Source organism: Sprattus sprattus, assembly GCF_963457725.1.
Source record: "Sprattus sprattus genome assembly, chromosome: 9".
In the NCBI taxonomy this organism is placed as follows: domain Eukaryota; kingdom Metazoa; phylum Chordata; class Actinopteri; order Clupeiformes; family Clupeidae; genus Sprattus; species Sprattus sprattus.
Window position 1 is genome coordinate 7816459 of NC_137928.1, and position 14319 is coordinate 7830777.

The window sequence follows — 14319 nt, forward strand, 5'->3', positions numbered from 1 at the left end:
AGCTCGGGGTTTTGCCATCACTATTGCGACTGTGGCGAAGCGTAAATCCTCTAGAGTTTCTCATAAGAGACTTATTAAAAAGACAAGAGGAGATGCTTTTAGTTTGCCTCCCAGTTCACTGGAAAATTGTGTGCAGTGGGAGGGTGGGGTGGTGGGGGGGGGCTGTTTAGATTGCTTATAAATCCGTGTGAAATGCCATCACCCTTAACCGAGCTGTCTAAGCCGTCTTAGACGTACCAGGAAGGAGTGAACTCGACGTGGGCATCAAAGAAGCCTGTCACTTCCCCAGTGGCCACTTTCCAGCCTTCGATGCGAGCACGGATGAGTCCCTCTCTCTTCTGATTGCGCACGATTTTGATGAGGCCCGGGTAGCGCTTGTTGACATACTCCTCCAGCGGCCCTTTCAATTGCTCTGTGAAACACAACACAAACACACCCACACACACACACACACAAAGAGTGTGTGTGTTTGTGAGCAAAGGAAAGAGCGGAATGCCATTCTTTTCGTGCTGATTATGAATGCACTGCAACAGTGTTTAAACAACATCAGGCAGAATAGGCTTCCTGCCCGGTAGACTGCCACACCTTTGATCTCGACAAAAGACATGAATGCTTCCTCCTAGAGAACAAAAATCTTCTCAGAAATGTCCCACAGCAGTCAGGACTGTCAGCTACAGTGTGAGGGCCAGCCACACTTATGGTTGGAGAGGTACAGTGCATTCAGGAAGTAGCCAGCACTTCGCTTTTTCATATTTTGTTATGTTACAGCCTCATGCTAAATCGTTTTTTTCCCCTTATCAATGTACAGTCAATACCCCATAATGACAAAGCCAAAACAGAATTTTAGACATTTTAGCAAATGGATTAAAAAGAAAAACACTGAAATATCACATTGACATACAGAAAGTTTTCAGACCTTTTGCAATGACAATTGAAATTTAGCTCAGGTGCCTCCCGTTTTCTTTGATCATCATGTTCTTACAACTCCTGTGGTCAATTAAATTGATTTGACATGATTTGGAAAGGCACACACGCCTGTTCATACAACTTACAAGGTCTCGCAACTGACAAGGCATATCAGAGCAAAAACTAAGCCACGAGGTCAAAGGAACTGCCTGAACAACCATCACTGCAACAAACCACCGACCTGGACTTTATGGCCCGGCCAGAGTCCTGACTTGAACCCAATCGGACATCTCTTGAGTGGCCTGAAACTGGCTGTCTAAGGACAATCCCCATCCAACCTGACAGAGCTTGAGAGGAACTGCATAGAAGAATGGCAGAAATTCAGGTGTCCAAGGCTTGTTGCGTCATACCCAAGACGCCTCGAGGCAATAATGGCTACCAAAGGTGCTAACTAAACTAAGTAAAGTCAATGTGATACCTCAGTTATTCCTTTTTAATAAATCTACAAAATCCAGTTTTCTCTTTCTCATTATAGGTTGTTGAGTGTTTATTGATGAGGGGGAAATCATTTTAAATCATTTTAGCATGAGGCTGCAACATAAAATGTTAAAAAAGTGAATGGTCAGAATACCTTCTGAATGCACAGTACAGTTATTTGTTCATCTGTCTCTCCATCTCACACAACCTCATTCTTTGTATTGTTACCCTGAAATGATGGTTGGTAATCCTTGGCCTACTCCACCTTGTTTGTTGGAATGTAACTGTCTGTCATGCTTCAGAAGTGGAATACAAACCCAACAACACTCTTCAACTGGGAATGACTTCCCATGGTAATACTGAATCAAAAATAGCCCCGGCAAAACTAGTTGCTGGAACTACAAAAGCGTCGCAAAACCACTGATAAAAAATTCATTTCCCTTCCGCTGCGCTCTTCGCCAAATTCCATTTCATGAAACAAATGTATTTCACTTTCATGAGGCACATGACAACATCCAAGTTTGCAAATCCATATCAGGTAACATGGTGTCTGTCAAAGTCAAAGTCAAAGTAGCTTTATTGTCAATTACTTCACATGACAAGACATGCAAAGTAATCGATAGAATGTTTCCCATTCTCCCACGGTGAAACATATAAAGTGCACAGGCACAACGGATAAACATTTCCTAGTACTAAGTACTAAGTAGAACAGTAATTGCTAGTTTCCACCAACCTTCATCGCTGTTGTCGTCCACCAGGATGATCTCCTTGAGAAGGTGGGCCGGTGTGTGATTGACGGCTGAATGGACAGAGCGCAGGATGACAGAGAGCGCTTCATTCACAAAAATGAAGATGAGGGAGATCTGCGGAAGGTCTCTTGGGTAGTAGACCTTTCTGCACCTGCAAAGCAGACGGCAAACAAACTTTCCAGTGAGCCAAGGTAACATCCATCTTAATCACACATAATTTCCTGAGCTTCACTCTACATGAAAAGGGGGATACAGAAACCCCTGAGACTTTGTCTCATACGATTGAACTAGAGAGGTGAAGAATGGGTCTTTTTCCTATTTTTAGCATCTCAATCTCATCTCTGTGGTATTCCATGAATGGTGTTTTTGGAGCGATATGAAGCCTATTTATAATGTGGTCTTTGTTGACTTGCAATGCGGGCATGAGGCGGGGGGGGGGGAGTGGAGGGATGCAGAGCGACTCAGCCAGGCTGCCTGATCTACTGGGCCTTCAGGAACGGACACCAACATAAACAGTGCAGAACAAGAGAAGAGACTCAGGACTCAGAAAGGGACTGGTCAGCGAAAACAGATAAATGCTTTACATTCACTGTTTATAAAAACGCCTGATGTCAAATGCCGGGATGGAGGAGGATGTACATCAACCTTGTTAGTATGCTCATTTAGGTTAGACTATCTGTTTTCCTTAACATAAAACTGTCCCAGTGAGCTTTCAGTGGCTCCTTAGAAACAAATTATGTTGGTTGGCTACACTCACTTGCTCGGTCGGTAGTCGGGGATGGATCTGTCCAGGGATATCTTGTCACTGAGATATGCATTGTAGCCATATTTATCCTTCAGGTATTTGGCCTCTTTCTCCTCAGCTGGAGCTAATGTTGCTGGGAGACCTCCTCTACCACGACCTCCAAAGCCTTCAACGAGTCCCAGTGATTTGGACAAGCCTGTAGAGCACAATTTGTAACAATCACTTGGTAAACATACATGCAGTACTACAGTACCATAGAATTACTCGGTATGTGTCTGTACTATAGCACAAGTAAATAATCAGATGATCAAAATCATCCACTTCGACAGATTTCGGTTGACTGGTCTGTTGTCTTCACGTACCGTTCAGCTGCCTGTACACCACGTCTTCCAGCGACCCGAGTCTCCTTAACAGGATTTCGTTAGTGATGCTTGTGTCTTGTCCAGAGATATTCAAACGTGTATGTCTTCTCCCATCAGCCGAAGCCTCTAAACCAATTCCTTTGGACGTCCGTATATTACACTTGCCCCAAAAAGTAATGAATCCACCAACTGCCAACAGATTCAGGACCAATAAAACTTTCCACCTTCTTGTCATAAATGCCATTAAAGATTTTGGAGTCCTGAAGCCGATTAGTCGTATCTATATATATAAAAAAAGACATTCACTGAACAATGAGTTCAAACGTATTCCATGACACAGTTAACATGACACTTCCATGTATCGCGCCAAATTGTTATTAGTAACCATTTAACGCACAGCTGAAAACAACGAGTTACATTTCTGAATTAATTGTTGTTAAGGACGCCTTTTAACACACTTAACTATACGTTGGGCATTTGCTGCTCAAACTGAACAAGGCAGTATCAATGTCTAATCCACAAACGTCAATATCATCGGACTAGCTTGATCACTTACCATTTCGCATTGAGGATGTTTGAGATGTATTTTGCTCTTGGAATGCGAGCTGGTTCGTGAGCTTTCATCCGTATAGATACAGTTTCCAAATGTCTCATTCAAAACTCAAGCTTACACTGTGACAATGGTTTGGTGTAGAGGAACCCCCTCCGATTGAAACATTGCGCTCCAATTTTGCATCATGAGCATACATCTTACATTTTTTAGACTCTGAAGTCTGTCCCTCTACGCCTCCCAGATTGTTCCTGTATGATGAGATTCTGCACCTTGCGGGTTAGCATCTCATGCCGCAAATTCTTTATATCACAACAGCGAGAGAAAACCGGTATCGTTATTCATAGTAACTGTAGTCTAAACCTGGATAAATGAAGCAACTGAATGACGTTAATAATCGCATGGAATACCCTATGCTTCTTGCGCATGGAGGTTCCTAAGAACCCTCTGCTAAAATTGTGTCGGTGTGCAGACGCAGCATCCTCTCAGATGTTGTCATGGCAAATGTAATATTGAAATGCAAATGGTAATGGCTTCCCTCGCCAGCCAAATTTCAGATCAATGCGTTCTCTTTAATGATTCTTTCCCAATCCCTGTTTCGTCTCTGATATGTGTGCCGCTGTTCGGTCTCATCCTGGCTGAATGCGCACACTTGCTTAGGATACTTCATCGAACGGCTGGCTGAAGTAAAACGTGGAATGGATTTTACCTGGAAGAGAGCCCTTCCAAATTTCTACTCTAACCATAAGCCATTCAACTACCATCCACAAAAAATAGCGTTTTTTTTTTTTTAGATAGGCTACTTAGTTCATCTGTTTTAGAATATGTGATTTGTCGACAAGTCTTGTTGTTTTAAGTCAGGCACTCGTCTTTCATTGGCTAGTGAATTATCTGAAACAACTGTGTGTCTATAACCCTGTAATACACACACATTCATATTAGACTTTAGAAGTGATCATCATAGGAGGCCATAAAATGCAACTCGAGCACTGAAAGCCCAGGAACCAGTTTATTTACTCACTTTTTTGTTGAATTGGGTGAAATGGCTAGATTTAATCTGTCAAGCTTTTCACTAACTTTCTAGATGTTTAATTATTGGTGCCCAAAGAAGATGACCCATTTCTTTGTTTTAGGAAACTAGACAGAATTTAAGGCTGCAGCTCCCCCCCAAGAAACCAAATATTCCTCCGCAAGATCAAACCAAATGTTTTCATGAGTTCACTCCAGAGACAAATGCCATTAATTAATAAAATACGAAATAGAATGCTAAATAAGTGATCACTGCCTGGCTATTCTTCCCTTCAACCAGGCTGTCTGTGCATAGATGATTTTTTGCAGAAGGCTACTTTTAACAGATAGCCTATTGTTATTTTTCCTAAAGATTAAAATCTGAAAGTACATAGGGACTGATGTGTGATAAACAGTGCTCCTAAGTAGACAAAGATGACGTTAATCTGACGTTAAATAGAAGCATATTGATTTAAAAAAAAAAAAAAAGTCTGGTCGCTAACAGGTGCTAGCTCTAGCCTGATTTCGCATTGGGGATTTTTGACATGTATTCTGGTCTTATAATGCGACTAACCTTCATTCAGAGGCCCAGTAAAGAGCTTCTATCCCCGTGCAATAAGGCTCCTCAACAGCTCCCCCCCCCCCCCCTTCATCTCCCCCCGGCCCAGCCCGCCTCGCCCCCCATGGACTGCACTCTAACGCTTGATTTTTTTCCAATTTATAATATTTGTTAATCTATTCATTAATTGTTATTTATTATTATTAAGCTGTGGAAGAAGTCTGTTGCTGCCCCTACTGTCTCGTTGTCTTTGTGGCAATGACAATAAAGTACTTTGAACTTGAACTTTGAACTTTGAACTTAAACTTGAGTACACATCCATTAGGAATGTACTTGGGACTTGGGACTCACCTGGGCTTGATTCTCAACTTTCTTTTGAGGCCCATATTAATTCAGTCAAAAAGAAAATAAATTGCAGCCAGAGAACATTATATTGTTCCATTAACTGTTTAAACGAAAAGTTCAGGAAGAGAATGATTCCACAGTTGATATAACCAATACTAGATTATGCCGATATTGTCTATCAGAACACATAAGAAACAATTCTTCGCCCTCTCAATATGGTCTATAATAGTCTCTGTAGATTTGCGTTGAGGTGCCCATTTAGAACCCATCATTGTTCTACATAGTCCCTAAACTGGTTAACATCTAGAAGATTGTTCAATTAGCTGCAATTTATGTTTAAATGTTTTTTGTTTCACTATCCTTCTTACTTAAAACTAAAAAATCTCTTTTCAACACTCTAAGCATCTCTTTTTACTGCTTCTAATTACACTTGAGACACTGGAATACAATTATTTTGTAATGTGCAGGTGGATGTTAATGTATGCATTAAGCTTTGTATGGGTATGTGTTCACTGACTGTATTTTGGTATCATAGGGGAATCAGTGGGTGTTAGAGGTTTGTGTATGTGTGAGGGTATTGGTGCCTATTTGTTATATGTATTGCATTTCCCTTATATTTGTGTTAAGGACCCCCTGAAAACTAGATGGTTCATCTCAAGGGGTTCATCCTACTAATAAATTGTCGGTGATTGGTTTAAATTTGGTTAAAATGTATTGAATGTAAATACTTAATAATTGAAATTGTTCCCCTACAGAAACACTTGTAGGGAAACAATTTTGAAGTATAGATAAGTATTTACAATCAGATTTTGAGCCAAGAGGCAAAGCATAGTGATACTGACAAATAAGTATTTACATTTACATTTGAACTGCCTGAGTTGGAGTTAAAATATTCCAGAAAGTGATACCTGTAGGCCAACATAAGTCTGACATAATTCCACAACAAATAAGTGAAAATTGGATTAAGAATGTAATGTGCAATGTTAACAAATGTTGAAATGAAATGATAAAATAATCATGTTCTGGGACATTTTTCCTGAACAGGGTGAATAGCTGATAGCTATGCAGTGGTCATTACAGTCCATTACAGTTCTTTTGTGGTGTTTACTGCAAGGCACCGCTTTTCATGCATTCTTTTTGTTGATGGTTGAATGTCCCCCCCCCCCCCCCCCCCCCCCCCACTATGCCCTCTCTAATCGTGTGCCATTAAAATGCAGGGGTCTACTTAGAAATAGGTCGCTCAGATTGCTCAGAGGAATTGAAGTGCCCAGTTGGAGAGCATCTAACAGAGACACATCAGTTATGATCTGTGTAGTTGCTCAAGGGAGAGAGAGAGACAGAGAGCGAGAGAGAGAGGGACGGAGGGAGAGAGAGAGAGAGAGAACAATGAAAGAGTGGGAAGGGAACAATTTGAGAATGCTATTGGTTATCTTGAGGAGCTTCAGCACAGCTTCACCAAGCCATAGACAAGAGCAACAAGGAAGCCTTACTAATCTTATCTGATGTGTAGAGGACTGAAACAAATTGGTGGATTTTTCTTTTAGGCTAAAAATGAAGGAATGAGTTTGCTAGAGCTTGATCTGAGACAGAGGACCTCGACACCAGTGGGCAGAGGAATTTGATGTTTCGTTTAATGGACATTAATGGTCCTTTTAATGGCTATTTCACCCTCTGTGATTTTTTGACACTTTGGGCAAAATTACATTTGAACAGTTCAAGGCATTTTAGCTCATTCCGAGCTTGTGAAAAGGGAGTATATGTAAATATGAGGCAAATCTCTAATTTAATCTGTTCCTCTGCAGCTATTTGACAGTGAAGGTGACCCGATAAATCCCCATGTTTGCAGTAGGAAAATGAATTAGCATAACTTCATATACTACTGCGGCACATGGCTGCAAATAATGTCAGTGTAAATAACATATGGTTGGGTCATGTAGGTGCTCTCCCTGAGGAAAGGAAATGAGGTTCCCAAACAGCTGTGAGGGATTCCATCCTTAGCAGGCAAGCGTGCCTGTATAGGCCAACAGATATAGAGATAGTGGAGGCCCCACCCTCCTAGTGCTGATTCTGTGTCTTCACATTCATGTCGTTAATTTGAATCATGCCTCTCGCCAAGCCCCTGAGGGCCGCTAGGGAGCAGCTGATGTTGCATCACATTCCCTCCCATTGGTGAATAGTCTTGTGAATAGTCACTTTCACATAGTGAATAGTCACATTCCCTTTCAGTCAGTCCACACAGCACAGTACAGCCATGGAGCACATGCAATCATGCCCTTAAAGCAGACAATGAACAAGGACCGCCAGAGCCATTCAGTTAATGACCTCGGTTTAAAGCTCCTCGAGATACTCACTGGCAGGGACGTGCACAGGAATTTTGAAGGGCAGTTGCTCTGCCCTGGAAAAAAGGGGCAACACATACCGCTGCCACGCCCCTGTCATCTGATCGCAAATTTTGCCAATATCATTTTACTCTCACTAACCGCCGCTGCCACGCCCCCTTCCCCTGATCGCAAATATATATATTTCCTTCGGAGGGGCTACTTCAGGCCAGGAGGGCAAACGGGCAGTTGCCCGAGCAACCTTAGCCCACTCCTGTGCACGTCCCTGCTCACTGGGCTCCTGTGGGTGCACTCTCATCTACATGTGGAGTTGGTCATGCAACATGGGCCATGGAACAACCAAGTCCAATGAACCATTGTGACGTGCTCATCTTTAGGTCAGTCCGGATATTGTGTGACTTTAAAGTCCCTCAATGTGTAAACTGAATGTGGGAGACGGGATGATTAAATGTGAAGCTAACTGATATGTGAAGGTGGAGGAGGAATCTTGTAGAGCTGAATTCCCAAATCCAGGCGCACACAGCTTACAGCATCCAAGGTCAGAGTAGAGCCGGGTGCCTCAATTAACAAGACCATCTATAATCCATATGTTTGTTAAGATGTCCACGTGAGGCAATCAACCCATTAGCCCTACATACTGTAAGAATCCCAAATAGTCTAGGAAATGTAAAGCACGTAAGAATAACAGAAATCTAGGATAGTACGAATGATGAATTAAAGACTGTGATGGTGAAAGCAGAGATGAGGTACCTCAGAACAAGAGACCAAGGGCAAACACAATTAAGCTAGGAAACCCTTGTATCATTTATACACTGCAAAAATGCTTTTCTAACCTAGTGTTATTAGGTTAGAAAAAAAAATCTTAACAAGCCAAATTTGCTTAACGCACTGGCAGCCAAATTTGCTTGTTTTAAGCAAAATCCTGCTAAAGCAAGCAAATTTGGCTGCCAGTGCGTTAAGCAAATTTGGCTTGTTAAGATTTCTTAAAATAAGTAATATTTGCTTGAAATAGGCAAAAATAACCTTAAAAGAAAGCACTAGGTAAGTACAATTTAGCTAGAAACAAGACCAACTAGATTTTTTCATCTCAATATAAGAGTAATAACACTAGGTTAGAAAAGCATTTTTGCAGTGTAGGACTGAGCATTAACACGCTTTCTTGTTTCATCTTACCTACTTGAGACATCTTACTCCTCCAAACAGAATAAAGCACGAACATGAAACAAATAATTCTCCAAAGCTAGAGGAGAAAACAAACCTGATGAGAAATACCTTCTGTAGGACCACAGACTGTTCATTCAGAAATAATTAAATGTAGGATTGGATTAAATGTTTCCCATCAGGATAGATAAATGGCAGTTAGTCATAGCTTACTGCAACACCTTCTTACTACATAATACTTGAACACTTTATAAAGTAAGCATATAGGATACATAACAAATTGAACACATGTGTAGCAAAGGGAGGGACTATGGACCCCCATAGGAACAGGACTGGGGTACCAAACTTGCTCCCTGACCAAGGCCGGGTGGGGTGACTGCTCTCTCCATTCACTACATATGGTGTCAGAAGTGGGATGGCTTGCTGTGAGGCCATCGGAGGCGTGCCCAGTATGTGAACCATATGAGGGACCACCAGGTAAGGATGACCCCTGTATGAGGGACCCCAGAGATAGTGTGTGTGGCTCACCCTGAGATGGGAGAATTACAGGTTGAGGATGCGTCAGGGGATGCCTGTGTGCATGAAGCGCATGGGTGAACTTCCTGAGGGGAGGGTAGTGCTCTGACTGCCATACTATATCAACAAGCCTGGCTCTTTTGGGTGCAGGTTTGGTACCTCATATTCCTGGGTATAGGTACTATATAGGCCATGTGGGGTGACTGTCTCTCTCTCTTCGCTACAACATTGAAAACATCAGAATCACAATGATCCAAAACCTAAAGGGGGTAACCATGTAGGGACATGTACAAAGTCATAAGCATTTACTCATTCAATATATTCTTCACTGATATTTCTCATTTTACCTTTACAATAAAAGCCCCCATAAGCCACAGAAGAGGGCTGTTGGAAACAGACCCGAAATGATCCTGATTTTTCAGCATGAGGACCAGGATATGGGTGATGCAAACTGATAAAGCAATCAGGTATGCTTTCAGTGTAAAGAGGGAATGGGCTCCGCTTCCAAATCCTCTCTGCAGAACTCAACACAACTGTTGGTGACTGAAAAGCATGACATAAACTTACAGACTCATAGAAAACGCTACCCCACAAAGACAGACAGTTTGAAGAAGTGCTAGACCTCCACTGTCTCTCAGTGATAAACCATAAAAAACTATGAACATATGACCACCAGAATATTACATTTAGTGCTGAAAAGAAAGTGAGGAGATGTTTTGGCCAGAGAGCTTCATAAGGCCATATGGACAAACAGGCTGTTTGATCCAGACAAATGTAAGGCATTTGCGCAGTGCAGTTATACTTTGGCCTGTAAAATATGCATGATTGGTCACAGTCTAGCTCCTGTCCCAGAAATGGGATGTTTGGGTGGCAGTGAGAGAGAGAGAGAGAGAGAGAGAGAGAGAAAGAGAGAGAGAGAGAGAGAGAGAGTGAGGCCTCCCTTGGGAATGCTAACACAGTCATAAGTGATAGTATTTGACACCAGCATTGTGATATTAGTGAGGCTAATGAGAGACTAATTAGTAGAAGGGGACACCCCACAACAGTTCACAACCCCTTGTTTTAAATATGTATGGGATGAGCTATGAGTACTGGGATGCAGTGCCTCACCATAGGCAAAGGAGCTCAAGGGCTGATAGCAAAAAGCACATTGCAGACTTTCACTGGAAGAGACTGACAGAACATGCACTGGAACCACTATGGGATCTTTGAGAAAATGACATTGGATGTCAATGACTGGATTCAACTAGTCCTCATCCTCATTTGTAAATTCGGTGTCAAAATCTATATGATAGTTGGGTGACATCATTCTTTAGCATTGAATTGACGTGCTTAAACTAATCAAAAAGCTGCATTGCTCAAAAACATTTGAATTGTGGCCATCTCCCATGACAAACCACACTGTTCCCTCGGAGCGTCAGAAATGCATGACATTCTTTGACTTGACATTCTCATGAAGTAACTAATCTATTTGCTGTTTGAGTGTATTGTTCCCCGGGCAACAGCAAACATACAATGCTGTATACAATGCTGTATAGTGTATACTACACTATAGCTGTATAGTATTCCTGGGGCAACTGCAAATCATATAATGGTTAAGAAAGGGCAGCTTTAGCTTGAATCCTGCTAAGCCCTACAACAACATGAGTCACATGGCATTTCTTTTGAGACAAAATGGAAGCACATTCATCATTGATTTGTGGTCTAGCATGCTTTCCTCTATTTTGAGAATACTTCCAGACTCTAATCTTGCTGAGCATTTTAAGATAGAGTAAAAGCTGCTAGTGGCGTATTTTGAGTCAAGGGAAAAACCAAGTATTCTAATCAAGGGCTTCCTAATGGCATGCATTTTCTAATTGCTGATTAAACAGGATGTACAATAATGGGCAGGGAACTGGAGAAAATATAGACAACAAAGCACTTTTGATAAAAAGGGAAGACGGAAATGCATGAGACAGCTTCTGAAAACACATGAGTCACCCTAGATAACACAGCTATAAATATTGTGATGTTGCATCAGTTACAGTATGTACTGTACATGCTGATGGTACATGAATGTTACATGGACCTGACAGACTGTATTCAGTTATTATATATCGTATGATCATATATTTATATCATAAAATCCTTCCGACAGTCCTTCTGTGAGCTTTTGTACTCTGGATCCTATTCTAAATTCACACATAGTAATAAGCAAAAAATATAACTGCAGCCTACGGTGAATGGCCCTATACCCATTACCTCTACAAATGTATCATTACTCTCGTCTAATGCTGTGAAGGGGGCCATCCTTGGCATAATGCTTTTCAGAGACGATTAATGTAGCTTGAATAAGATGTGGTTTTGCTGTGGGGTTTCGTGTAGATAATTAAAGGAAAAAACAGGTCAATCAATATAGGTTGACAGTCCAAGTCGGCTGGCAATAATTAAAGTCATGGCCTATTGAGTGCTCCGAGAGCCAATTAATCGAGAAATCGTTGTTTGGAAAGAGGTCTGCTGTGCAGGTGCAACACTGGAAATATGACGTTTCTGTAAATTCATAATATAATAGTTTAATACTATTATATTATATATTTTGTCATGAACGACCTATATTTCACAGTACAAAGCCAAAGTTTATTTGATGTCTGGTTTACAGTTAAGATACAATCATAGTGTTATGATTCCCCTCTGTCCTACATAGAACCTGTACACACATAGCTTTCCCATGGGGGCTACACCTGAAAGAAAAACAGCAAAAGGCCTTCAGGCTCAGTTAACGCATCTGTTATATCAGTGTGCCCTAGATAACTGACATGCACACTTTAAAAAAGCATAGTGAAGACATGCAGCAGGGGGAGGCTCTTATACAGCAGCCGCAGTATCAGTGCAAAGCATCACTATCTTATTACATGAGATGCAGAAAAGTGATTGTGTTTCATGAAAACCCTCCTGCTTCAAGAAATCACTTGCTCCGAGATCCTGATGACTGCGAACAAGATGGTAATTGTAGAGTTGCACTTGATAATTGCTGCCATCACCCAACTGGTTGTTAATGTTCTGCTGTGGTGGAGCAGGCTCTGGGCACTCACTGGCAGGGAGAGAGTAATTATGGTAAATCTTTATCCTCAAGATTTCTCTGACATCTGTCTGCATGTGCGAAGACACCAGCAGCTCCACCCAGGCATGCCAGGCAGGAACCAAGACGTGGGCTTTGCCAGAGAACAAAGCTACGTCAGGTTCTTCGTCTCTCAAGAGCATTGGGGTTATTTTCATGCCTTGCCTGGAGGACACATGTTCAAAGAGAAAGGAGAAATTCAGGATTAATATGGCGCAGGCTTTGGCTTGTGGGATACAGATTCACCCACTGGCTGGCAGATTAAATATTGAGAGGATTAGGAGGAAAAAGCTGACATCTAAGCATTTAGCTTAATTAGGCTGCATATTTTACTCGTACTGAGCTCACATTTTTACTTGGACATCTTTATTTCAGCTATACAGCTGAGCATTTAACATTGTTGCTTCTGCCCATGGCGACAATGAATGATTATGATAATGGTGAAGGTTATGATTGTGACATTGATTATGATTGGTGTTGAAGGTGATGTTGGTGATGATGATGGTTACAGACTGTAGATTCCCTGATATTAACTGAGCAAATTATGCCTTCCACCCCACCCCAAATTATCTATAGCCTCTTACACCTTACTCTTTACTTGGTATGATGCAGTTTCAACAGTTGTGAGCTCAATATGGGTTTATTGAACCATTTTTATGATATTCAAGGACAATTTGCACAAAAAATGTACTTTTGTTTATAATTATATTAAGCATTATGTTTTGTATTTACAAATGCCTTGCTGATGAATGACAAATTATAGGCTACTTCAACCAGTAGATGGCGACGTCTCCAGCTGAACGTAAGCACTTTTTTTATGCCTGGTTCACATCACGCAGATTCATTTCAGATGATGACTGGAAACGCCCATTCATACATTAATGTAAAGTATTCGATGCATAGCTAAATTGTCACAAGAGTCGAAATGTTAGAAAAGTAGACTGGTCAAGGTACTTGGAGGTTTCATCTGTCCGAGCTATACCCACTTTTTCCAATTTATAATACATCAGCTAAAGCCATTGAGAATGAATACAGTTCATAGTCTGTCGGTCTGTCTGCCGGTGGGGCCATTTGGCACCAAACTTTTCACCTGTGGACATACCTCCGATCCCACACAAACAAACATAAGCTACTGGTGAAAAGCAAGTGTCAAATACTGATCAGAGTAAGAATTAGATTTCCAACTCATAATGTTATATAATATAATATTATATATGATTATGATTATATAATATGATGTTATATATAATATAATAATACATCATAGTAATACTCTCTCATAGAATAATGTGTTCAGCTGTGTAAGTTTTCACTTGTCCGACAGGGTATAAACTGTCCAACAGTGTAGCCCATAGACATGTATAGATGGTGTAGCCATCATGTCTATGGTGTAGCCTATAAACGCATAGCAAGCAGTAAACTAAGGTAACAGGTGGTGTTGTTGCGTTCCTATACAGGCCAATGGCATCAAAGAATGGCCAACCATATGTGAAATGATATTTATC

At 41.2% G+C, this 14319-nt stretch overlaps 1 protein-coding gene across 1 annotated transcript in view; it reads right to left on the minus strand.

The window, feature by feature from the left end:
* Positions 1 to 3513, minus strand: part of galnt17 (polypeptide N-acetylgalactosaminyltransferase 17) — a gene marked incomplete at its 3' end in the record, with an annotated part of 7101 nt that extends 3588 nt beyond the window's left edge. The window contains exons 1-4 of the mRNA XM_080844308.1: positions 3240 to 3513; positions 2890 to 3073; positions 2117 to 2283; positions 238 to 412 (exon numbers count right to left, since the gene is read on the minus strand). Coding sequence (XP_080700434.1) covers positions 238 to 412; positions 2117 to 2283; positions 2890 to 3073; positions 3240 to 3483 — 770 coding nt within the window. The 5' untranslated portion in view covers positions 3484 to 3513. The remainder of the gene's footprint in view (positions 1 to 237; positions 413 to 2116; positions 2284 to 2889; positions 3074 to 3239) is intronic.
* Positions 3514 to 14319: the final 10806 nt, after the last annotated feature.